This window comes from Heliangelus exortis, chromosome 2, assembly GCF_036169615.1.
Source record: "Heliangelus exortis chromosome 2, bHelExo1.hap1, whole genome shotgun sequence".
NCBI classification, from domain to species: domain Eukaryota; kingdom Metazoa; phylum Chordata; class Aves; order Apodiformes; family Trochilidae; genus Heliangelus; species Heliangelus exortis.
The window spans coordinates 43,400,472-43,427,301 of record NC_092423.1 but is presented as its reverse complement, the minus strand read 5'-3'; the positions used below and the strand labels follow the sequence as shown (position 1 = coordinate 43,427,301).

The 26,830-nt window shown below is 40.4% G+C and overlaps 1 protein-coding gene across 2 annotated transcripts; it reads left to right on the top strand.

Moving 5' to 3' along the window:
* Positions 1–26,830, top strand: PIK3R4 (phosphoinositide-3-kinase regulatory subunit 4). 2 transcript variants are annotated; one of them, XM_071735792.1, is made up of 20 exons: positions 1–91; positions 316–1,100; positions 2,425–2,558; positions 2,734–3,316; positions 5,837–5,971; positions 7,851–8,072; positions 10,399–10,572; positions 11,734–11,879; positions 13,808–14,011; positions 14,832–15,033; positions 16,205–16,404; positions 17,352–17,562; positions 19,343–19,508; positions 20,273–20,437; positions 21,551–21,762; positions 22,036–22,167; positions 23,539–23,639; positions 24,641–24,729; positions 25,149–25,257; positions 26,201–26,830. In XM_071735792.1, exons 2-20 carry the CDS (start codon positions 371–373, stop codon positions 26,369–26,371), a joined length of 4,086 nt encoding a protein of 1,361 aa, XP_071591893.1. In that variant the 5' UTR covers positions 1–91; positions 316–370; the 3' UTR covers positions 26,372–26,830. The 2 variants fall into 2 exon arrangements, with proteins under 2 accessions (XP_071591893.1, XP_071591894.1); XM_071735793.1 differs by lacking the exon at positions 1–91 and having other exon boundaries at positions 209–1,100.

Genomic DNA, 26,830 nt, shown 5'->3' with positions numbered 1-26,830 from the left:
GGTTCCGCCGCCCTGAGCCCCGCCTCGCTCCATCCCGCCGGCGGGGGGTAGGAGGGTCCCGGCGCTGCCTGGGCCGGGCGGGCCGCGCCCGGTGGGTGCTTTGGCTGCGAAGCCGCCACGGCGGGCGCCCCGTTCCCCTGGGCCCGGCCCCTGCAGCGCTGCCCCGGCGGCGGGGCCTGGGGAAGGGCGGGAGGCACGGCCGTAGGGCCCGCTCGGTGCCCGGGGGATCCGTGGGAGTCGGGGCTGGGCCCGGGAAAGGGGAGTGATCCCTTGGCTGCGGCCACGGTGTGAAATCCGCCTTGCTTTTGTCCCCAGGCCGAGGCGGGAGAGCCCCTGTTGCGGTGCCCGCGGCCGGGAGGGAGGTGCCGCCATGGGGAACCAGCTGGCTGGCATCGCCCCTTCGCAGATCCTCTCGGTGGACAGCTACTTCTCGGACATCCACGACTTCGAGTACGACAAGAGCCTGGGGAGCACCCGCTTCTTCAAGGTCGCCCGAGCCAAGCACCGGGAGGGGCTGGTGGTCGTGAAGGTGTTTGCCATTCAGGACCCCACCTTACCCCTGACGAGCTACAAGCAGGAGCTGGAGGAGCTGAAGATAAGGTTACACTCGGCACAAAACTGCCTTCCCTTCCAGAAAGCAACCCTGTCCGAGAAGGCCGCGATGCTTTTCAGACAGTACGTACGGGATAACCTTTACGATCGGATCAGTACCAGGCCCTTCTTGAACAACATTGAAAAAAGGTGGATCGCTTTCCAGATCCTTACTGCGGTGGACCAAGCGCACAAATCCGGAGTCCGCCACGGGGACATTAAAACAGAGAACATCATGGTAACCAGCTGGAACTGGGTTCTTCTCACTGACTTTGCCAGTTTTAAACCAACTTACCTTCCCGAAGACAACCCTGCTGACTTCAATTATTTCTTCGACACGTCACGGAGAAGAACGTGTTACATCGCTCCCGAGCGCTTTGTGGATGGCAGTATGTTTGCTACCGAGCTGGAGAACATGCGGGACCCTTCAACTCCTTTAGTAGACTTGGCAAATAGCAACCAGAGAACAAGAGGGGAGTTAAAACGAGCAATGGATATCTTTTCCGCAGGTACTTGGAGCCACCGGGAGAGATTGGTGTGTTCTTTATGGCTATGGTAGGGGTGCAGAAAAGCAGGGGGTGCTTTTTTCTTTTTTTTTTTTTTTAACCACTCCTTTTTTACCAGTGCACTTAGAGAACAGCCGATGGAAAGACTTGCTTACTTTAAGCATAAGACCTAACCCCAAACCTTTCGTTCTCAGAAGTACAGACTGTACACTAAGCTATGTACACTAAGTGCATCACTGTGTTATCTGAGGAAGGAAATCACAAACTATTCTGTTTAGGTTCAACTCTGCACTGGGAAAAAGATGGTTCTGCAAGCCACTGACCATCATCTTTTCATGGCTGAAGGTCTGGGGACACATAGCATGTACCTCATGGGACCCTAGAGGAGGAACCAGTCAGTGGTTCACCTCAGGCCCCGCTCCCTGGGGACTGAGCCAGCTTTCAGAGCAATTTGGCACTATTGGCTTTAAAAGCCCTTTCTCCTTTTGTTTTCCCCACAGGCAGGAAGTTGGATAACTAAGAAAGCTCCTGTCATAGCCCTATTCATATGTATTTGATGGAGTACAACTATGGGAGCCTGTCTTGAGTCTTGGGCTTGTCTTGAGAGCTTAAAAGCCTTAAGTTTGCTGGGGGGGGTTGTTCTTCCATTTTTTTCTCAAAGTGATTGAAAATCGGAACTTCATGTTTACTACATTTTGCAAGCCTCTGTTATAGCCAGACTTCCAGGACACTCCACTGGTAAAACAAGATTCTGACTACTGGGTGAGTGGGAGTGGAACCTTTGAAGAGAACACATGTCATATACACAACATGGGGGGTAGGGGGGCAGTTTGGCAATCTTGTTATTCCTCATTGTGCTTGTGAACTCATCTCAGTGAATGTGTGCTCTCCTCCAGCATCCCTGTGGAAGCAGAGGTTCTTTCTTTACCTTCAGTAAAAGAGCTGCTTAGCTTTGACCTACTGCCCAATCCATGCTGACTTACTGGCACTCTTCTTCCACGTGACAGTGATGTGGGTTCCTTTTCTGGCGATGTATTTTCCATCTGGCAGGGTGTTTGAAGTCACTGCCTCATGTTTCCTAACTGCAAACTCCTCTGATGTTGACGTGTTTGAAATAAAATACTTGGGAGACATTTCAAGGATCAAGTATAAAATCCATGTTTTGGAGCTTGAGATGCTGTCTCCTTTCTGTGAGTTAATCTGGCAAACTTGTTATTTTTAATCAAGCTAAGCATTACACAGGGTTTGTTCTTGTCTACACGTAGAAAGCAAAGTTAAAGTTTCTGTTTATAATCCTGATATTTTTTTTCTTTCTTACGTTCCCCAGGCTGTGTAATAGCAGAGCTCTTTACAGAAGGCGTACCCTTGTTTGATTTATCTCAGCTTTTGGCTTACAGAAATGGCCTCTTTTCCCCTGATCAAGTCCTAAGCAAAATTGAAGACCACAGTATCAGAGAACTGGTAAGGGTGTACTACAGAATTAGAAAGATTTGTGTGGTCAGTTTGCAGTTTATTTCACCTACTTTGGTATCAAATTGCTTATTGTTTGGGTTTGGGGTTTTATTTTTTTTTAATGACAGATATCTAAACCTTTCATCTTTCTCTCCCGCTCCTTCCTGCTTCTGCCTTTCTCAAGGTCACTCAGATGGTCCATCGTGAGCCAGATAAACGTTTAGCAGCTGAAGATTATTTGAAACAGCAACGTAACAATGCATTTCCTGAAATATTTTACACTTTCCTTCAGCCTTACATGGCCCAGTTTGCCAAGGAGACGTTCGTGTCAGCAGATGAGCGTATACTGGTCATACGTAAAGATCTGGACAACATCATCCACAATCTCTGTGGGCACGATCGCACGGAGAAAGCCGAGGGAGAGACAAAGGAGAATGGGCTGGTTATTCTGGTGTCTGTGATAACTTCCTGTTTACAGACTCTCAAATACTGTGATTCAAAGCTGGCCGCATTGGAACTGATTCTTCATTTAGCACCAAGATTAAGTGTAGAGATTCTTCTGGATCGTATTACCCCTTACCTGTTACATTTCAGCAACGACTCTGTGCCCAGGGTGAGGGCAGAATCTGTGAGGACGCTAACTAAAGTTCTCGCTCTCGTCAAAGAGGTTCCACGCAATGATATTAACATTTACCCAGAGTACATTCTGCCAGGCATTGCACACTTGGCCCAGGATGAAGCCACCATTGTCAGACTTGCATATGCTGGTAAGAGGAAATCATGTCAAAACTCCAAATCTTGGGCTTTTCTGTATTTCCTAAGCTGTTATTTCCTCTACTTAAAATCATCATGTGGCTTGCTGTTTATGTTTCAGTAAATCTTCCCAGAAATCTTAGGTTGGACATTAGAAAGAATTTCTTTACTGAGAGGGTGATCAGACATTGGAATGGGCTGCCCAGGGAAGTGGTGGATTCTCCGTCTCTGGAGATATTTAAAAAGAGACTGGATGTGGCACTCAGTGCCATGGTCTGGTAACTGCAGCGGTAGTGGATCAAGGGTTGGACTTGATGATCTCTGAGGTCCCTTCCAACCCAGCCAATTCTATGATTCTATGATTCTATGAAATTGCTGCAGGTTAAGATACCTCTATTCAGCTCAACTGGTGCAGATGGTGGCAGCTTACTTAGTAATTAATGAGTTGACAGATATTAACAGATGAGTTTCCAGTGTAGATCACTACCCAAAGTAAACAACTGCGTTATAAATGGCTGACCACGTATGTTTGCTTTCTGTTAGATGAACAACTTCTTTTCCTCTTAAATTAACATTCATTCTTCTCTGTAGTTCTGGATATAACAGCAAGTTGCAGACTGGGTATGTATTCTTTGGGCTAGGGCCTGGATGTAGCACACAGCTGGTCTGCTCACAGCTGAGGTAAGGGACTGGAGTTCAGAGCCTTTTGCTTAGGGAAACAGCCCTGGCTCTACTCCTTGGATAAGACAGAGCATAACAAAAATACTTGTCTGAGAAGTCACTGTGCAGCTACATATGCAAACAGGGCTTTCTGGGCTTGCCCACCCTTCCCTGCTTTTATTAATTTATCTTAATTGACATTTCATTAGTGCAGATTGTTTGCATAGAGTGGCCTGATTCAAATGATTTAATACAAAACTAACTTACAAAGTATCAGCATGTTGCTATACTTCAGCTTGTTTTTCCCACAAAATGAAATTTAATATTCAGGGGCTGAAATTACAGTATTTACTGTGTAATAGACTGTCTTATACTGTAGCAGATGTTTTCTTCATACATTATTAAGATCTATGAGTTCTACCTGGTTCAGGAAGAACCCTTGCAGTTATACCTCTGTTTGCTATTTACCCTTATTTGCTATGACTAACATATTTTCAAGTGTGTTGTTTTGCTTTTTATTTCTTTTTTAAAGGTTATATATGCGAAGTTCAGTTGAAAATGTCCCAGATGATGTTTTTCTTTTGTTTACCAATTAAGCTGAAAAAACTAATTACTGAAGGCAAAAAAATAATTACTGAAGGCAATGAATACTGAATTCTAAGTTAATAGAATCAATTGCTTTTGGTTGCTGTGGCCTTCCACGCATAAGGATTTACAGAAGAACTATTTTCTCATGCCTTACTTTTATTTGTCGATTAGAAAAAAAGAAGTACAAAATTAATCTTGTGCAATTCTGGTCTATTCATAATTAATTTTTTTTATGAAGTAATACAAAATTGAACTTGTTAAATAACCTGAAAAAAAAAAGTTTCATTTTGTTCAAGTGGAAAAGGGCTACAGGTCTTGGTACCCATGGACTCCAGTTGCATCTGCTTACACAGAGGTTCTCTCTGTGTTATGTGGCTTGACTTTATTTTCAAACTGAGTACAAATAGAAGATGTTCTGAAATTTGAAAGGGTTATTTGAGCTGTGTGTGGTTAAATCTGACTAAGTTGTCCTAACTTCAAATAGATTTTCTTTTAAGAAAGCAATTTAAATTTCAAGTAAATATGTATAGTCCAATACCTGAGTTCACTTGTGTCACTATAGCACACTTTTTTGTACACTGGTGGCTTACAGGATTTGATGTGGGCTGTGGACAGGCTCCACTGGCATGCTGCTGTTGTCTTGGATGAGACTCACAATGGCTGCTTAAGTGGGACTTGTGCCTCGATGGGATTACTCCTGTGCCAGCAGTGGCCTGACCCATATACCAGAGCCTGAGTTGCTTCATCAGATTCCAGACAGTGCAGAACAGTGCCAGGCTGCACAAATAGATATGGAGGCAAATGTTCTAAGATTGGAATCCAGCCCTCAAGGGTAACCCTGTTTTTATTCCCTAGGATAGGAATCCTGGTCTGGTGGTTGGTTGTTATTGTTTTGTTACAGTCTACCACATGGACATGTTATTTAATTAAGGTTAATTGGCCTTTAAGTTCTGTTATTTAATAATCAGCTTGAGATTAGGTTGCATTTAGGGCTAGTTTTAGAAGATTTAGAAATTCATCATTGTTATACTTGATACCTTTAAAATGATTCAGCTTGTGTATGTGACAAAAAGGCTGTGTGATTTGGTGTACTTGGTAGCTTCAAAGGAGCAAGGGACGTAATGAGTTAAACCAGATTTGGGTTAATGAGCAAATGTGTAATTTCAATCCCATTTGCCCACTGTGACTGGTGTTGTCAGTGGTTAAAATCTCTCATCAGAGGATCATCAGACTGATGTAAATTGGCCAAGCAGAATGATTCTTAACCAAAATACTTTCCTTTGCAGAAAACATAGCGTTGTTGGCAGAAACAGCTCTGAGATTTCTGGAGTTAGTACAGCTAAAAAATCTGAATATGGAAAATGAGCCAAACAGTGAAGAAACAGATGAAACATCTCACCCTAGTGATAACTATGACACAGGTAATGTTACTTCTACTTCCTTGCCTGCTTAAAATAGCAAAGTACTCATGTTCCTAATCTCTTAAATCTTAGATTTACTGTTAAATGGGAAGAATGCTTTGTCTTGGCCAGTGTTAAGCAGCAGCAGTGTTGCAGCTTCGTTCAGAAACCAACATCTCAGTTCTGAACATTGTGAAAGGCAATAAAAATATGTAAATGAGCAGACTTTTCCACTCCAGAAGTTCTCAAGGTATTTGACTGTGATGCTGGCTGCCTGGTTGCATGATCCACCTTCATTCATGGTCCCGTAAGCAAGTCAGCTGCAAAAACATGGCTGCATTCCAAATATTGCTTCCATTGAAGTGCCAGGCAGCGTTAGCCTTGAAAAACCTGACAAAAATCCTAGCAAAGTGATGGTGTTGTATTTTTCAGATACTCTTCTATTCTTGTGCCTGGCAATTGTTGTCTATCTTTTTGCCTGAAGTTGCTGAATGAATGGATGGTAACTGTAGCCCAGAGAATGATTTAAAATCCTCACAGTGTTTTTTTCTTTTTCTCTCCCTTGGGAAGGAGGGATGGTAATAAGTGACCTGAATGTCATCTCCAGTGACTTTTAGTCATGCATCATTTTCTGGAACAATGCTGGATAAGTCTTCTAAGCTGGGAACACTTTGTGGTTAAAAACTGTCACTTTTCTTTTGGGCTAAGTAGATCAGCTTGCAACTACTCCTAATAGTAAGCATCCTGGACACGCGCTCCATTTGGTAGAGGAAAAGGAATCTTTCACTCATCTCTAAAATAGTTGCAGGATGATACTTTAAAATAAACAAAAATCAACAAAAAATGCACAACCCAGCCTACCAAAACCAAATGTAAAATCCCCTTCAAGATCCTACACTTGGGGTGCTCAGAACTGAGAAGTGAGGGAAAGAGAGCTGCATTGTATAGGCTGTATTTCTTAGAAGTACTCTCCCCTCTCCTGTTCCCCATCCCTCAAAATAGCTTGGAGACGAAAGCAGTAACACGAGGAAGAAAAGTTTGAATAGTTCTATTCCTTTTACCCTTTTAGAAACCAAGCATGAGAAATTTGAACCCAGAAGGCAACTTTTTCATGTGACTGATAGATGATAGAAAGCAAATTAGCTCATCTCTGACTGCAGGGCAATAGTAATCAGCCAAATTTTTGTGCTACTTTCTTGAGATCCTCCCTTGTACAGTTTCCAATAATAGCCAATGCATGAAAAATTCTGTTATTTCCATTGATTGTATTTTTTTTTCAGTTGCATCCTGGAGAAGTCACAGGCACAGTCATCTTCAAATTTTTCAGGGGTATAGCCATGAAACATATAGCTAGGATAGCTGCTGATGAAGTTGGAAGACCTCAGTTTTTAAAGTACTGTTTATTTCTCTCTGTATCCATAATGAGGCCAATCTGCCTAACTAAAAATATGCTCTGGTCTCTTGTCAGTTCACAGATTTTGAAACTGATAGTCAAATAAACATACCAAACCAGAATTGCCTTGAAGTTTTTTTTGTTTTTTAGTGCTTGTGACACCACTGCTGGCTCATTCTGATGCCATCATGTGATTCTTAACATCTGCTTATCACCTATATGTATAATACGCTGGCTCATCTTAGTTGAAGTTACAGCAAGCTTAGAATATATTGATCTGGTAAGAATGCCTCACATTTATATACTGCTTGGCTTTGCCAGCACCTTATGCTTAGTCTGAAGTCTTTGGTAAGCCAGTCATTGGAATTCCTGAGGTTCTGCTGTGTTGTCCATCTTAGCATATCAGGTGTTCTTCAGGATGACAGACCAGTGGATCTCCTTTAGCAGCAGGTAGAACATGTGCTCATATTGCTCCTCCAGCTCAGTCGCTTTCTGTGTCTCCCGCAGAGTTGCAAGCTTTGCATGAAATGGTCCAGCAGAAAGTTGTGACTTTGCTAAGTGACCCAGAGAATATTGTGAAACAAACGCTGATGGAAAATGGAATAACACGGCTCTGTGTCTTTTTCGGACGTCAAAAAGCCAATGATGTTCTTCTGTCTCATATGATCACTTTCTTGAATGATAAGAATGACTGGCATCTGCGAGGAGCTTTCTTTGACAGCATTGTTGGTAAGTGTTTGGTTTCAGCCAGACAGGTAGAGATATAATAATGTAAATAAATTAATTTTTTTATATCCTGGAAACTGTTAACAGTCATATAAAAAACTTTATACCAAGGGAGTTTAGAATTTACAGTTTGCTGAATTATTGGGTGCAAATGTTTCTTTAGGGAGTGAAGATGAGAAAATGTAAATATTCTTCTTTTAGTGTGAATATTTAATACAAATGAGTCCGAGGCATTTATGACTAGGTTAGATTAACCTCAAAAATAAACTTCACATACTCTTTATTTGAAAATTTATTGAGTCTTTGCTAAAGCTACTAACTGAGAAATCCTAAATTTGTGACAAATAAGTGGGGAGATTTCTGCATGCTGACTGCGTGCATGTCCCATTAACTTCAATAGTCCAGTTCATCATACAATGAAAATTAGGCATCTGTACAGGCTAAAATTGTAATTTGAAAACTTTTTTCTAGTGCCTTAAAACCTCACTTAAAGATTCTGGTCAGCTCAGAAAACTTGAAATTATTTAAAAAAAGCCTACTAATGACATAATTTGTATCAGCTGCTTAGTATATCTGGTGTTGCATGCATTTCGGAAATTATTCCCCGTGACTATTGCTGAGAGACAGTCTCAGGATTTGCAGGTCAAGAAAACTTTCTCATAGCAGACTACAGTACATGAGGGGAAAAAAAATGGTACTTCAGCTGTGTGTGGCATAAAAAAGGAGCACGATCAAACTTCCAGCAGGGCCACTGTGATAGGCACATGGCTGATTATGTCTGGAGGCCACAAAATGCTGTGCAGGCAAACCTTGCCAAGATGTGATGCTGGTAATTTGCCAGCTTGTCAAGTTGTTTAGAAGGAGCAATGAGGTAGCCAAAGCAGAGGTCACTGTGTGTATTTTTAACTCCCTTCTCTCCCAGTATCTGTTCAAAACCTCTACAGAAGAATTAATATAATTTTTTACTTAGAGCTTTTGCACATCTTTAAAACTGAGCTCTCTGACTCGTGTTTATGTGCAGACACTGCTGCCTGTGGCTGGGAGCAGATTCCTTTCTGTAGCAAGCATTGAGGGGATCTCTTACCTGTGCCATTTCTCTCTTCTTCCTCTTTTCCTTTTAGCAACTGGTTGCAAAGCCCAGCATGAACAATGAACATGTATATTGATTATTACGTTAGTAGAGTAGAAATGATAAAATTACTTTATGTTGAATCTTGACGCTGAGATGAGAAGCTACTGAATTTTCTGGTATTGATCAATCCCAAATAACTGGGTTAGAAACAGAGGCAGTTATGGTCTATGCTGTGTGCCACGTATGACAATAGAATAACAAACCCAAGCTATTCAATGAAAACCTGATTTTTTTCCCTTGAGAACAATCAGAAGATTTGCCCAGTGGTTTGTGTGAAGGAATTACAATGGGTGTAGAGCTAGAGCACAGATCAGAAATTCAGCAAGGTCCATCTCCCTGAGCATTGGCAGAGAGTAATAATTGTAGATGCATTGTCTAATCTAGACAATCCCAGGTGACACTTTCATGTGGACACTGGCTGGTTTTCATGTGAGAAATGAGGAAGAATAGGAAAGCAATTTCTTTTACTGGGATGTAGTTGATACATTTTTGTTCAGCAGCTTCAAAGGAATTACTTTCATTTCCCTTTTGATCTTGGGTACTTTCTAAGATCTTTAAAAACTAGATTTATTTTTTAAACTAGTGAAAAGGTGGTTTCATTGTATCAAATAATTCAAGACTAGTTAACTGAGCAGCAAATCTTGCACCCATTTCAGGCTGGATAAGTTTTAGAAGACAGTTCTAATGGTTTGGTTTTGACTGCTAGTGATTCTTTCTTTCATGGATAAGTATGCTACAGACTTTGCTGATAATTAGCCCAGTATTCAGTTCAATCTTGCCAGAAATCTGAATGATACTTAAATTACCACCACTGCTAAGTTAAAAGACAAAGTCCTGCTAACAGAATCTTTCATTGTTGCTCTTTTGTCCTCTCCATGTACAAGTGCAGATACTGCATCCCCTTAGGATGCATTGCTTCTTAGGATTTGCCTGGCTTCTTTCAGACTTCTGCTGGCCCTCTGTGTGCTGACATCTATGCCTGGCATCTGGAAGGATGTCTGCAGGCACAGGGATCTGCTTTTCTCAAACAGTTTTCAGAATATTGTTCTTACCTTCAAATGCAAAGCAGCTTTTTTCTTTTTTTTAATGCCTAATAATCTATTTTGAGATGACTGTGGGACAGCGATTGTAAACGTTGGTGAGCAAAGGCAGTGAAGTGCTACTTTGGATTTTTATGTGTTTCTTTTTATGTTTCAGGTGTTGCTGCTTACGTTGGTTGGCAAAGCTCATCAATACTGAAACCTCTGCTTCAGCAAGGTCTCAGTGATGCTGAAGAATTTGTCATCTATAAAGCCCTCAATGCTCTTACCTGTATGTGCCAGTTAGGGCTCTTGCAGAAGCCCCATATTTATGAGTTTGCTTGTGATATCGGTAAGTTGAAATACTGGAGAATACCTTGATTTTTTGCTTAAGAAATCTTAATGCTACATAGAGTTACTCTGTCATTTAGCTGTCTGACATGCAGACCTGGAGTACTGTTTTAGAAGCTGTGCCAAATTGTGCCAGTGAACTATTCCTAGTTAGACTATGTTAGTGCTCAGAATTCTAAAGTAAAAATTTTGTCAGAACAATTTGGAAGCATCTTCTCTGATTTTATGTAAGACAGCAGCAAAAAACCTTTAGCCTTGAGTGCAAAAAACCATTCTGCTTTAAGAACTTCTGTTGTTCTTCATGCCAGGTTTTTCCCTCTTATAAGGAAAAACTCATGGTTACCTTTGGAAGTTGATCAGGCAGATAACTTGCAAACTCTTACCCAACAGCCTTTGAGGCTTCAGTCCTTCAGACAATACCTAATCCTTTCTCATCCTATTTCTAAAACCATAAAATCCCATTTAACTCAATAGAACCTTAAATACAGAGTTGGTCTCTCCTTCCTCATCAGGTTTATCAGTTGAATTTAGATGTGCCCAAGATTTATCAGCTATTTACAGAAAAGATCAGCTGATATTTTGAGATGTAGTCTTCGCTACTTACTAATGTTAAGGCTTTTCAAATGCAATTAGAATTTGGGGTAGCAATTATATCTCATACAGTCCCCTTGATTACAGCTTTTTAAAACCCACGTAATTGAGATGCACTTCTGAGCCTGATGAAAACCTATTGATAATCTTACAATATAAATAGTGACTGTTCAGGGAAGAGATAGGAAAAAATGAGGAATTAAGTACTTGCTTAAAAAGAAAAAAAGTAAATAGCTTGTATTAGGATTCCCCATAATTGTCCAGAATAAGGCTGGGATTGTATTTTTTTAGTAGTCTCTGCTGCAAATCTGGGATGATAAAGAGTGAAATTAATAAAGAGGAAAATTATGCTGTTTGGCAGCAGCAAGGAAACTGAGCACTACAGGCTGAGTGAAATCCATGAAGTAATTTTCTTACTAAAGGGTGCTTTGACCTTAGCCATCTGCATCAGGGAAGGCTCCATTTGGCGGTAGTTCTAGGGGAGGGAAATGACATCATAGGCTGCCATATACAGGGTGATCCTCTCTCTTTAATATGAATGATACATTTTAACAACCTTATTTTCTTCCAGCACCTTTCCTGTGCCATCCTAATCTTTGGATACGTTACGGTGCAGTTGGATTTATCACTGTGGTAGCACAGTATTTAAATATTGCTGATGTCTACTGCAAGCTCATGCCATACCTCCATCCTTTTATCACACAACCAATAATACAGGTAATATATCAAATATTAATGTGAACATATCTTGACTAGTCACTGTATTGGCCACAGTCCCGACTTGAAGAATGTTAGATTATGGGGTTTTTTTCAATTAAGGTTAGAGGGATTATAGGTTTTTGACCTCTGCTGGCAGATGTTGACAGAATGGCCAATGCCTTTCAGATATGAGAGATTGTTGTCTAAAATTTGTTGCAAATTGCAGAATGTTTTAACGAGCTAAAATCAACAGGTATGTCTTTGGTTCAAGTCCTGCCTTGTTTACAGTCAAACTCTTGTGGTATCATGCTGGTTTACAGGAGTCTAAAAGGCATGAAAAGTTGTCTGGGAAACAAGCATTTCTACGTTTAGTGCTTTTTATAAGATTTGACTATGCTAGCTCTGGTCTGCTAACACATTTCACTCTGGGAAAACATGAACAGCCCCTTAGTTAGTGATTACCATGCTTGGGATTTCACCATTGCTACTTCTGTGTTTCAGTGCTTTGCCAAGGGCTATGGGCAGAGTGCTCAGCATGAAGGAGTTAAATAATTTCATAACAGCACATGTCTAGGAATGACCTGTGTGGCTCTGGTGATGTGATTATAGCTGTTCAGGTGTTTAAATAGTTAAGAAACAGATTCACTTACACTGAAAAGTGCATCACGTGTTGAACACCTTCTTGTAAACTGTGCAGGTGGTGACTTCACTAAAATAACATGTTCACATCTCCCTAGACACCTTTTGCTGTGTTGATTGATAAATCTTTGTCTTGTTCAGTTCTTGCTTCATTTATTGCAGTATATAAATCTTTGCTATGCAACAGTAAATATAGTAAGCAAGTTGTAGGTCACACTGAGTTGGATTGTAATAAAGAGGTCCTCACTTTGGACTTGTTCATGCAGACAGTCAGCTGAGAGCAGCACATTGTAAGAATAAGGTCTTCTGACACTGTTGAGAAGGAAGACTTGCAGTCCCAGCCCCATCATCTCCTATCAATTATTTTGAATATTCCAACTTTTAAGCAAGCATGTATGTCATAATTTTGGGCCAAATTAGATTTGGCAATGTAATTGTGAGACTGTAACTGGGGGTCTATTTCATGATTATAGTTCAGCCCCCTCCCATCTCAAGGCCTACTCTTGAAACAGCAAAAAACAAGTACTAAAATTTAAGTACAAACTCAAATGAATGTTGGGGCTGCAAGTAATCTGGATTGCAAAGAAGACTTAATATATACCAGCACATTCTCTGGACACAGACAGACATTGAATTGCCACCTAGGAGAGTAGAAACTTGTTAGGATTTTCTGTTTTAATAGTAATGAGCAATCTTTATAAGGATTCCTCCAGTTAATGATCCTAAATTACACCCCAGCTCATTTGTTTCTTATGACTATTTACTAATGTCCCAATATGCTTTTGAATATTACTTAATTACATGCTTGTGCATTCTCATGCCCTTGTATACATAGGAGGAAACCTGGTAATCTGAATGACATGGGGGAAGAGCTCTCATAGTTGGTATTTTTTTAGGGTAAACGTAGGACAAAGGCAAAGTATGAAATGTCATAATACTGGTAATAGAATTTTTAATCTACTGTTGCAAGTTAATTAACAAGTTAATGTTCTGAAACTTCTGGGAGAACAGGGAAAGAAAATGGAGAAAAATCTGGTATAACCAACACAGGGAAGAATCTGAGTTTCACAGAGGGAAAGAAGTTGAATCTAGATTATTGGCACAATCATGTGCAGTAATTTTTAAGTCCTACATGATTTTTTTGTTGTACATTTGATAGCATCTCTTCAGGACTGAGCCTGGTTTTTAGAACATGCCTTCTTCAGAGAAAGAAATTGATTTTTATATTAATACTTGCAGATGTCCAGTTACTGACTTCCAAGCTAGAAAATTGATCTCTCTGACTGATCTCTCTGTTTGAATTGCAGATAGATAAAGAAATAGTCCTGCTAAGTGTACTTAAAGAGCCTGTCAGCCGTTCCATATTTGATTATGTCTTAAGATCAAAGGATATCACGAGCCTCTTCCGACATCTTCAGATGCGTCAGAAGAAGAGGAATGGTGCTCTCCCTGACTGCCCACCCCCAGAGGATCCTGCCATTGCACAGCTGCTGAAGAAACTGCTTTCACAAGTGATTTTTTTTAATTTATTTGTACTTTGAAAGTCAGGCTTGAGATGCTCAGGCTCTGTGTGTCTCCACACACTCTAACCTTGCATTTGCTGCTCTGAGGGACTCCCAGTCTGAGGTTCTGGTCCTGCAAACCATTGACTTTGTTGATTTGGTATATTCTTGTAGGATAAAGAGTTCAGATGTTAAGAAAGAATCTTTAAAAAATATCTCAAAAACAGGGCAACCTTATATTTTGATTTCCCAAATACATCCTGCTCTTAAAGTCCTCAGTTATATGTCCCAAGGTTTCTGACACATCTGTGGTGGTATCAGTGTTACAGAAGATGTGCTGTGTATTATGTTGGAGAGAAGAGTATGCATTTGTTGAAAAGCCAGACATGGAACTACAGAACCAAAGGGAGCTGGAGAGTGTAGAGGTTTATATGTATAGAGGGAAACATCAAGAATCACCCACATAAAGAGAGCTGGGAAGAGGGAGGGCTGCAGCTGAGTGTGTGTGGGCTTGTTTTCCCTATGGTTTGTGGGCTTTAAGCATGGGTGGCAACTAAGCAGGTGGCATCAGCCAGTGGTCCAATATTAATTGCTGTTCTGCCCTTTCACAATTCCTAGCTCTGTTCCTGAAGAGGAAAGATATTCTTATATTAGAGCAGCTTACCCAACTCTTGTATAAGTGATGGACTGATGTTTTGAATTCTGGGGATGTGATCTCTCCTTCCACTTCCTGAGCTAGTCATTAACTTCACTGCTTCTCCTATCTTCATACCTTGATGCATATTCTTGTGCAAAAGTAAACAATACTATCTTTTCTTTTATTCTGTAGGGGATGACTGAGGAGGAGGAAGACAAACTGTTAGCACTGAAAGACTTTATGTTAAAATCAAATAAAGCAAAAGCCAATATAGTGGATCAGAGCCACCTGCATGACAGCAGTCACAAAGGGGTTATTGACTTGTCAGCTCTGGGAATAACTGGGAGACAAGTGGATCTTATTAAAACAAAACAGGAGCCTGATGACAAACGTGGTTGGTATATGTTGTGGTCTATATAGTTAAATAAAATACAGCCTTTTTTACAGGGTCAGAGAATTGTCTTTTAAGTTACTCAGCAAGAGTTCTCAGTAATTCACTCTACTTTACTGTCATCATCCTCACTGAGTTTGCAGTTAGAAAATCCAGCATGGCTTCTACATATCTTGCTGCAATTTGAAATGTCAGGTGCTGGAGAGCTTTCTGGAGCTCAGTGACAGATGGAGATACTTTGCCTCCAAGAGTATCTAAGTAGTTTGGCTACATTTTCAGTAGTAATATGCACAGGTTATTTAGCTGCTTGTGACAGCCAAGACTCTAATGACCCATGGTAACAGTGTAAATTATAGTGGCTACATTTTTGCTATCTGCTATTACCTCTAAGGAAGTCATGAACTTTGAAACTGAAAATCCAGGATGTTTTACTGAGGCAGTCTATAGGAAACAGTGGCCTAGGTGGGATGCTGGAGCAGGCTGGCACTCAGGAGTGCTGTCCCTCTTTCATCTTGAAAGACCTATTTCTTTGTTCTGCACTGAAATCCACTTGCTGACAACTATTCCAGTTCTCTGATCAAATTGAATTTGTCCTGTGTTTTTATTTTGCTTTCTATATTTTACAGTTTTAAGAGACTCCAGAGGAATGTGGAATTCTGAAAATCAATACATTTTCTATTTACAGATAACATTATTGAATCTACAGGTGATATTGTGATGGAGAACTGACTGTATTTGACACTGTTTTGCCTACAGTACTATAACATTAGACAATGATTTGCCTACTGCACTATAACAAAATTATCCCTGTCTTACACTAGTAATAGAGTAACTCTCAGAAAAAGTTATCCTGTGTACTCTAATCCTTTTTAGATGTCAAATTTCCCTCTGCTGGAATGATCAGTTGTATATTTCAGCTGTAGGACTAAGAAGGTGTAAACAGAGCACTTGCCACGTGTGTTCTCTTTGCCTCATAAATCTCTGTCAGCTATCTTAAACAACCTAGCATTACATTTTTCTCTGTTAACTATATAAAATTCATAAATAAGTATGTAAACATTGAACATGCTTGTAGTCTGAAAGTAATGACCCACCTGAGTGAACATTGTTGCTATTATGGGCTTTTTTCTCTCCCTTTCTTTCCCTTCCTCTTGTCCCTCCTGATTGCTTATAGCTAGAAAACATGTAAAACAAGATTCAAATGTAAATGAGGAATGGAAAAGCATGTTTGGGTCCCTGGAACCAACTAACATCTCCCAGCCAATACCCAAAGGACATGGACAAACTACAGATACTGAAGCCATCCAGGCTGGGAAACCCCTTCGTTCAGAGTCCTCAGCTGGCATTTGTGCCACTTTGTCATCTTCTCCACAGGTATTGCTCAAAAATACTATCTGCACATCTTAAGCTGAAATTATTTTATTGTTTTAAAGTCAAGTGGGAATGCAGAGATGTGGCCTTCTTGTTTTGCTTGGAAGTTATTTTACACTTGTTCTATTCCCTGGTGTCTTCTCCAGCAGCTTAGCTGACTTTAAAGTTCTTATTTTTTAAATGGAGATTGAGAGAGGATGGAAATAATTTCAGTCACTTGAACAGAGGAGCCTCACTAATAAATAGATGCTTTGAATTAAGAGATGAGGCTTTGTGTTTTAGCCAGTTATTAGGTAAGCTCTTCTGGCAGGGAATACTTTTCCTCAGAGTGCATGTCCTGATATGTGTTGTGAGGAGGAGAAGAGATGTCATGATTTTAACTTGGACCTGCTGTATCACAGCTGCGTTTTGAAACCCCTTAAATGTAAGACCTAGTACTGGCTACAGAAGGAAGGGCCAGGGGCCCTGCAGGTTGCTGAGGCATCTCTTGACACTGAATCCTTCTTTGTATGTTTCTTGTTGGAGATTAACTTCTGCTAGCTTTTAAATGAGTGTCTACTCTGAGGGAATCACTTCACAGTTTTATTTTTAAAGCTTAATATATAAATAATCGTTCAAGAGCTAACCTGTAATTCTGTCAGTCTTGAGAACAGCACCTGCTTCTGTAAAAGTCACATAAAGAGGTGTGCATAGCATGTTAGAGTTTCTACAGATAGGATACAGAACAGACTAGGCAAGCAGAGCAGAGTAAGGGAATGTTTAAGATTTCTCTAAAATAATAGTTATTGCTGGTTTAATTGTTTTCATGTGGTTTTTTAATGCTGATTTGTTGCTAATTGATTTAATAAAACGATTTTTCTACCTTTTTTTTTTTCCCAGTCATCTTAAGAGCAGGTTTTATCAGTGTGTAGAATGTAAGGCATGTATTTTTAAATGCTCATCTCTTACAGGCATCTGATGGAACAGTTGTTCAGCCCAGGAAACCAGCCGTGCAGGCACTGGGCAGCACAGCATCCCCATCTGCACACCAGTTACGCATCACCACTTGCAAAACAGAACTTCAGCAGCTGATCCAGCAGAAACGGGAGCAGTGCAATGCAGAGAGACTTGCCAAACAGATGATGGAGAATGCTGAGTGGGAGAGCAAGCCCCCACCTCCAGGTAAATCACAGGCCACTGAGGTTACTAGACAAAAAAAAGAAAAAAGCAACCAACAAACCAACCAATTTGAATCGCAACAGCAAAATTTCAAGGAAAAAATGCAAAAGATGAGGAAATTGTTAGTTTTGGGAATGCACCACCACTTGGCAAAATACACGCATAAACTATGAGAAAGAGTCTGGACCTGAGATCTTCACCTTCATAGCAGCAGACCCGAACCACTGGTCTGAAGCTCAGGTCATGTGCTTTGCTCCAGTGAGTTTTCTGAAGTGGGTTGTTTGTAACTGGGCACATGGCCAATAAATTGCCATGCTGTAGCAGCCTGCAGCTTGGTTTGGGCAAGGAGAGTAACACTGCATTGGGAGGTAAGAAATGTGAGCATTTTGCCTGGCGTGGCTCCAGATTTTCAGGCATCCTGTGAGCATTGTAACCTCTTGGGCTGGTTTTCTTACACAGTGGTGCTTGTGCTGGGATGGGTTGTTTGAGCAACACAGTGTCCAGCCACAAAGAGAAGATTTGTGCTTGCAGTCTACATGGTTGTTTTCAGAGGGGAAGGAGAGACATTTTTACCTCTTGTTCCCTTTTCTTTACCAAAAAGGAGCAACACCCAGGTTTTACTAATGGGGGCTCTCGTAGCCACTCTGGGAGAAAACACAGGGTTTTAAATCACAGCCCTCTCCCTGTGGCACCAATTTAAATTTTGAAGCTCCAAACTGAGATTGGGATTTACCTAGATCAGGTTTCAGCACTTTATGCTGGTGTTCTTCTCTCTGTGCACTTGTCACTGGGTATCCCCTATGGAGATTCCTAGCTGCCCTCTACTAATGGCAGTTCATGTGCTTAAATTCCAGATGTTGGGAGCAGAATGTGTACCAGCTAGGGTTGCAGTAATCAGCATGGTGATGCTAAAGTCTTTTGGTAAATCTAGCATAAATTCACCCACCTGGCCATATGCAACTACCATGCCAATTTAATGGAAATAGTAGAAAATCGTCAAGAAAATGGTCATACTGCATTGTGTGTGAACATAGCTAATCTTAACAGAGCTTGGCTAAGTTATGTATTTGTGTCCTGAAGAGAGTTTTAAAACATATGAAATAGTGTCCTAATACAAGCAGCTGACCTGCTCTGCCATAAAAGTGACTGAAAGACAGAAAAACGTTCATATTTCAAATTTGTGCATTACTTTGAAATTTGCTGTGGTTTGTCCTTTGTTGTCTTCATCTACTGTTAATCCTTCACTATAGTAGATTCATGTTAGGTATTTCTGCAGTGCTTATTTCAGAGAAGGAAACATATCACATAAATGTTGGTAATTTCTTGGCAGGAGTCATTGCTTGGCAGCTTAACGCCTCGATTTATTTTTGAAGCTCTGGAGTAAATTTTTCTATGGGATGTAGGAAAGCTGTTATTTCATTTCATTAGGCACACGAGGCTGGCACCGTGGCATGTAGTGCAACAGGAGAATTGTGCACTAGTATCTCCACAAAGTCTATGAAGAAGGGCTCTTTGTGACTTCACTGAATGTACACAAAAGCTGTCAAAGAGAAAACTCTTGCCCAGATCTGCCAATATGGTGTAATCTAGAATTGAGCAAATAGGGATTTGCCTTTAATATTTAAACTCTGTTAAGCTCTGTATTTTTGGTGCCTCTTGTGTTTTGCAGCTGTAATTACTGTATTCTGATATAGCTGTTGTTGTACGTGATGAGGGGGATTTTTATGTTCCTATTAGGTTAAGAAGTCAAAATTAAACTTCATGGGTTTGTTCTTCCCTGCAGGATGGCGTCCCAAAGGATTGCTGGTAGCTCACCTTCATGAACATAAGTCTGCAGTGAACCGCATACGGGTCTCTGATGAACACTCCATTTTTGCAACTTGCTCAAATGATGGCACAGTGAAAATCTGGAACAGCCAAAAAATGGAAGGAAAAACAACTACAACCAGGTAGATTTAAAACTCATAGGATTTTGTGGATGCTGTTTTGGAGTGCAAAATAAACTAGAGCAGAAAGCAAAACATGACTCACTTGTGGGTGTGCTGGAGATGTCAATAAAGAAAAATACTGATGTTTTTCTTTGCATGCAACTCTAAAATATTAGATTGCTGTCTCAATTAGATAATAAAAAAAATTGCTAGCAAAATGCAAAGGGACTGTTTCACAGTTGTATTAATTACAGGCTTCTTGATTTTGTTTCTGTGCAGACAGAAATATATTCTGATACTGCTTTTTAGAGCCAACCGACGTTTCTGGAACAAATTAGCTTTATGCTTAACTTGTCTCATCCACTGATAATTGATGCAGGGAAGCTGTATTGCTTCATGTTGAAACATGGGTTGAGTGGGGCTGACATTCTCTGTGGGAGAGAGATCTCTTGAGACAGAGATTCTCTTATCCCAAATACTCTAAATAAGATGTAGTGGACTGCAGTGTAAGTTAAATAACAGACTACAGTATGCTACTTTGATATGGATCTAGGTTAGAATTTTATTTTACTTGTAGACAAATGTGTATCTGCAGTTGGAGATAAGGAGTTAAGCTCGCAGAGACAATTTAGGCTATGGTGCTTTTTGATTTTGGATCACTTAGAAAATGTTATTTTGCGAGCTCTCTCAAGAGTCATTGGTGGGTGTTTGGGAAAAGTAATTTATTTTTTATAAATATGCCACAAAAAAATTCTTTTTTTTTTTCCTCTCTCCCTGCTGTTCAGATCAATTTTGACTTACTCTCGGATTGGAGGACATGTGAAGACACTTACATTCTGCCAAGGCTCACATTACTTGGCTATAGCTTCGGATAATGGTGCCATCCAGCTTCTTGGTATTGAAGCTTCAAAACTCCCTAAATCTCCTAAAATCCACCCAATACAAAGCAGGTATGTACTTAGAGTAATTAAATCTCACTGCAGAGCTTAAGCTGTTAGTATCTCCCTTGATTAGATCCTTTGATTTAATCCAGGATCTTATCCTGCTTCATAATGAAGGATTGAAAGGCAGTCGTGCAGGGCTGAGGATTGGTAGCTGTGGGTTATTGGTGCCTTTAGGGTCACTGGACTCATTATAAGCTTTTATTAATCAGACAGTCTTAATTGTTCTTAATTCTTTTATTTGTGCACTGGCATTGGTAGCTCCTTATCTCATCTGTGATGATGTTAATACTTTTAAAGAGATTTTGAAGATCCTGTTGCATGTCATTAGATACACATTTGTAAGCATTTAACATATGGTTTGGCTTCAGTTTGGCTGCAATTTTTTTTCTCCCAGGTTTTTAGTGTAAGGTGGCAAAGATATGGGGCACGGGCTATTATTTTGGGGATGGTTTAGCTCTTCCTCACCTATGTCCATATGAGCAGTTTTTTAGTATTTGGCACTGATACAACACCTTAATCTTCTAGCTTGAGTAAGGAATGTGTCCACACCCCAGCCAATCTAGCAGCCATCTCAAAGAACTTTTTTTCTGTCCAAAGTTAAAGTAGTATCTCGAATATCCTCTCTTATTTGGGAAGATAAGCCACATCTCATGGAGGTGGAAACTACAAGCCAGACTTACCTTTGTGGTATATACACTGCATTATTTGTGCCTGAAGAAGGTGTCTGTTTGCTCACACAGTCAGTGATTGATAGTGCTGGCAGTACAACATGGAGCAGGGTGTTCTTGCCTGTACATTCTGATGATAGATGAGTATCTGCTAAATCTGAAGCATGAATGAGAGAGAAATACCAAGCACAGTGAGAGACCCAAAGCACAGAGCTATGTTTGTTTACAAAGAGCATTTTACTAAACCATAGAATGCTTGCAGGTCCTGTTAGCAGGGAGATTTGAGAGAGCCTAAGCATCTGTTGTACTAAAATCAGAAAGCTGTTTCCAGGAGATGCCTTGTGAAGTGACACAGAGGGGAAAACACTGCTTAGCATTACCTATAGGAGGGAGTCTTGAACTTGGAGGGAGTCATATCTGTTTCTTAAATTGGTTTATTCTTCTAACCCAGGTCCTTGGATCTGAAGGATGATGGGTGTGTGGTAGATATGCATCACTTCAATTCAGGGGCCCAGTCAGTGCTGGCTTACGGTACAGTGAATGGGTCTCTGGTGGGATGGGATCTGCGATCCAGCAGCAACGCTTGGACACTGAAACATGATTTGAAGTTAGGCCTCATAACTTCATTTGCTGTGGACATACACCAGTGCTGGCTGTGTATTGGTAAGCTGATGTTTCCTGTTAGCTTCTGTCTCTCCTCAGCCCTGCACTTATGGTTTTCTTTTGCTGTAACTATAGCTCAAGCTTTTGTGTGATTTAACTAGATAAGCTTTTCTAAAATAAGGGGAGAGAAATACCTCCTGACCTATTTGTGGGAAGTATTCTGCTTTCTAAGGACTTGAGGCTCAAGTTCATCTCCCAGAGAGCACAGAGCAAGGATGTGGGCGAAACTCCATGTATTTATCCTTCTGACTAGGGGGACCATTTTCTCCCCAGGAACAAGCAATGGCACCATGGCCTGCTGGGACATGAGGTTTCAGTTACCTATCTCCAGCCATTCCCATCCTTCCAAGGCCCGAATCAGACGCCTTCTCATGCATCCTGTCTATCAATCTTGGGTAATTGCAGGTAAAAAACTTGCCTCACAGTTGGCAGAAGTTGTGATTAAGGGGGCTTCTATTTCAGCTTCTGCTTCAAGCCCTGAGGGGAGTTAATTTTTTTTTCTTCACCTTTGTTTTCTTGTGCTTTGCTTGGGGAGAGGAAAAAGGGAAGCTTTGTGCTTGTGTGCTGCAGTTGTGCTCTTCTTGGCTTTTTGAAATTAAAAAGAGGAGAGGTGGGAAATAGTGTTAAGCCATTATGAAAATTACAGCCTTTGCAATTCTCATCTTCTGAGCATTACAGCTCTCAGGAGTGTCCCTCCCTGTGTGCTGTCTACCATATCACTCTTTAAGAACAAAATGTTACAAAAGATAAAACCTAAACCCATGAGTACATTGAAGTTGATGGGAACTGTGCCACTGCCTTCAGTTCCTCTGTGGAGCAGACTGGAAGGTTGTTTGCTTCCAATTCCCACTTGAATCTAACCCATCTGTGTCATGGGTTAGAGCTTTCCAAAATGTCCCTAGATTCCTCATCTGGTGTGCTCACACTTGCTTCATCCTCACTGGATTTAGCACTGTTATATACTTTTAATTGTTTGTGTCAGGAACCCACTCTGAAATGGACAAGTAGCTTAAACTAATCCTATGATAACAAAACTTACAAAGTTGTTGTAAAATGAGAATAATTTGAGTTTCATATTTTACTTGCTTTTTTGGCTTCCCTTCTTATTTTATCTTATTCTTATTTTAACACTAGGAAATAAAACAAATTTCTTGAAAAAACATTCAAATAAAGCAAGCTTCTCTGTACTTTCTAGTCTGATTCCTCTCTGTTGAAGAGTAAACGAGTGACAAAATCCATCACTTTGAAATATTACCAAGAAGTCCTTGCCTGCTGGGTTTCCTCCAGGCATGTAAAAAACCCCTTGGACAGAATTCGTTGCCTGTCCACACTAAACGTGTGTGTGGCACGTCATTGTAGCTACTGAAATCTGTAATTTTGGATTGCTCTCTTACCTGCTCAGGAGTAATCTCCCAAGTCCCTTATGACCATGCTGAGCAGACCATCCATCTTCCTCAAAGAAGGATGGAAAGTTACCTAGGGAGGAAAGTGAGGCTTTAGTAACCTTTTTAAAGGGTTGGAGATAAAAACAGGTTTCATGTAAACTCCTTTAAATTAGGCACTTTTAACTATACCACAGCTGCTTCCAAGCAGGAAAGTGAGCAAAACACAGGGATGGCTTTACTGCTAAAGAAAGATTAACACAAAACTTGCTGCAGAGGGCAAGTGGAGACTGTCTCTATGTCACACCCTCTATGTGATGTCAGTAGAGAACATGTAGCTAGAGCCAGCTGACCTGGTCTGTAGTTTTTTGCACTGTCAATATCTTTCCTGTAGCTGTTCAAGGCAATAATGAAGTCTCCATGTGGGATATGGAAACCGGTGACCGGCGCTTCACTCTCTGGGCCAGCAGTGCACCACCTCTTTCAGAACTGCAGGTTTGGTCTTTTTCTTTTCCCATTTCTGTGGTGTAGCTGGGGCTAGAACAATCTCAGGCTCCATGCTGTGCATCAGGACAGTTACCTGTCTCCATTGCTGTGACAGTCTGGCACCAGGAACAAGCCCTGGGCTTTATTTTGGCACTATAATTGATTTGCTGTCAAAATTAAAACCCTTTGTAAAACAGCAGTGTAACCTGAATATTCATTAATATCTTGAAGTATCTGTGGAATGTTCTTGTGACACTCACTTGCTATCTCCAGTCTGGTTCTTAACAAAACAGTGAGCTGGGCAAGCCCGTGAAGATTAGGGCAAAGCCAAAATTCATGGTGTGGCATCTTGTACTCTTACCTGCTGTTTCTGGGATTGTGGATACTTCTGTATGTATCTATCTGCTCTTGAGCACATTCTTTCTCTAGTACAATGCCACTATTAAACTTAATCATGAAGTTGCTCTCTTCAAGGAGCTAGTTGGGAGAGGAGCAATCAGGGATATATATTTCTTAAAACAGAAACATATACACAAAAATAACCACAGCTGCTTCTTTAAATATTGTAAATGCAGGCCTGGAATCTACCTAAACTTGAATTTTTACAGGCTATGAAGACTGCAAGTTGACTGCACAGACAGGGAAGTCTGTGATTCGAGATAGTTTTCTGTTGTATATCTCTCCCTTAATGCCTTCATAGCACAAAACTTAGAGTATCCCTGTGCTTTCAGCCTGCCTGATTCTTTTAGAAATAATCTCTCTCATTTGCCATCATTGAGAATGTAATTTTCAAAATTATGGAGAATTATATCTGTTGCATTGCTCTGTGAGATGTAAGGAGGTAATTTACCTTAATACATTAAGGTGCATCCCATTAAAGTAACTTGGCATTTGCCAGAAAGATTTGGAAATTGGGTGGATGAATGTGGTAAGGAATGCACTCCCTTTCTGAAGCATGGCAGCAGCTAATGGTGATAGCTTATTTTTTACATATCCCTTTTCCCTTCTAGCCTTCTCCTCACAGCATCCATGGAATATATTGCAGTCCGGCATCTGGTAACCCCATATTACTGACAGCAGGCTCAGACATGAAAATAAGGTAATAAAACTAAAAATCTTTTTTGTTTGACACCCTCCTCTCCTCCACCCCTGCTGGTGTGCTAAGTTTTGGCAAGCATCCCTAAGAAACAATGCTGAAGATGTATTCATTAATAAGCATCAGTGAACTGAGAGAATTGTTCTCAGCAAAAGCAGTGCAAAACTCCGTGCTACTCTAAAACACTTCTGTAAAGATCTTGAAATGTGCCTGGCAAGAAACAAAGCTATAACTCGTGTAAGCTGGATTTGTTAAATCAGTTTGAATGTTGGTTTCTCTGCATCACTCTCCCACGAAGAGCAGAAAGCATATACAGCATTTGTACCACTCAGTTTCATCATGAGAGCACGACAGCTTTTAGACAGGTGTATTAAGCTGATAAAAGTGAACATCTCAGCTTGATTCTGTTTCTTTGTGTTTAGGTTTTGGGATCTGGCCTACCCTGAGAGATCATATGTTGTAGCTGGAAGTTCAAATTGCCCATCTGTTTCCTACTACAGGAAGATAATTGAGGGCACGGAGGTGGTTCAGGTACTTTGATTTGTTTGATAGACACCCATTCTGCTTGCTTTTTGGATGCCCTCCTGGGTTATATTAATTACATGTTGGCTTTAATTATTATCTCACCTTTTATGGATAGTGTCAGCATTACATTTTCAGGCAGGTAGGAAGGAGTTTTTTTCAAAGAAAAAAAAAAACAGTTGTTTTGGACAGATTTAAAGTTACCAAATGCTACTTACACGCAGAAGTCAGTGTTCTATTTCTTTTGTTATATTGAAATGTGCTATTTTAACTCTTCTGGTTTTGATCAGCGGACTGTCTTTCGGATATGATCTTAGCAAGGCAAAGTATTGGCACCAAAACAATACGGCAGCACGACTCTGCACTTTTTATCACATTCTTGAGAGTGACTTTTGGAACTGACAGTGTTGCCAACTGGTGAATATTACTGTGTTTCAGTTTGATTGTATGAATGCTACTACAAAGGTGACTGGAAAAAAAAAGAAGTCAGTTAGGGTCTACATACCTACCATGATATTTTAATGTTTCATCTGAAGCTCTTAAATGATTACACTAATGCTATTGAACCAGTTTATAGAAAACCCTTGGGGAGCTGAGTTGAGGACCTGTTGCCCTAGCATTTTTCCCCCCCCCTCCAATAGGAATATCAAATATAAGTAGCTAGTGTAGTTGAAATAAATTGAAATAAATACAAGAAAAAGTTAATTCCCTGATCTGAGAGCTGAATTGTCAGTTCAGATTATGGCTTAGGTTGTGTGTGATGAAAATAAATGAACCAAGGAGTAATGCTAAGAAAAATACCATGGGGTGGGAGGTTGTGGGTTTGTTTTGGTTTTCTTTTGAGTTTGCTTGTTTATGTTTTGGTCTTTTTACACTGATAGGGTAATATGTGCAGCTTTGTTTGCAAATGCTCACATTTCTGTAAGTAATATTTCTCACTTTTTTCCTACAGGAAATTCAAAACAAGCAAAAACTGGGGCCCACTGATGAGACCCCTCGGAAGGGTCCAGAGTCTCTCCCAGTGGGACATCATGATATTATTACAGATATTGCAACTTTCCAGACCACACAAGGTTTTATAGTAACTGCATCAAGGGATGGAATCGTTAAAGTGTGGAAATAAAAGTTGTATTAATACATAGTATGTAAATATTTGTAATAAAGAAATAGCATTATAACAAAGTTTTCAAGGACTGTTTCCAGATCATGGAAGAGAATGGACTTTAAAGACTACAAATGTAGTGATAAAATTGGTTATCTGTATCCTACCACCCTGATAGCACTTCTTAATCACTTCTCTTATTAAAGATGTTTGGTATCCATAGCATTTCTTTGAAATACCAAATATCTTTGAAGAAACTGTTTAGCCTGGGTTTGATTACTTTGTTCTTCAAGAATCTTTCGGGGAATGGTTTAAAGACATCCCATGTTACACATTCTAAATGTGCAAAAAGCAAAGAGCTGATACAGATACTTCAGTGTCTGACTGCTCCTGTGTTGAATCCGAGAAATGAAATGAGAACCAATGCACTAATGATGTCCCTGTACATTCTAATAACTACAATAAAGTCCACTGAGCTTA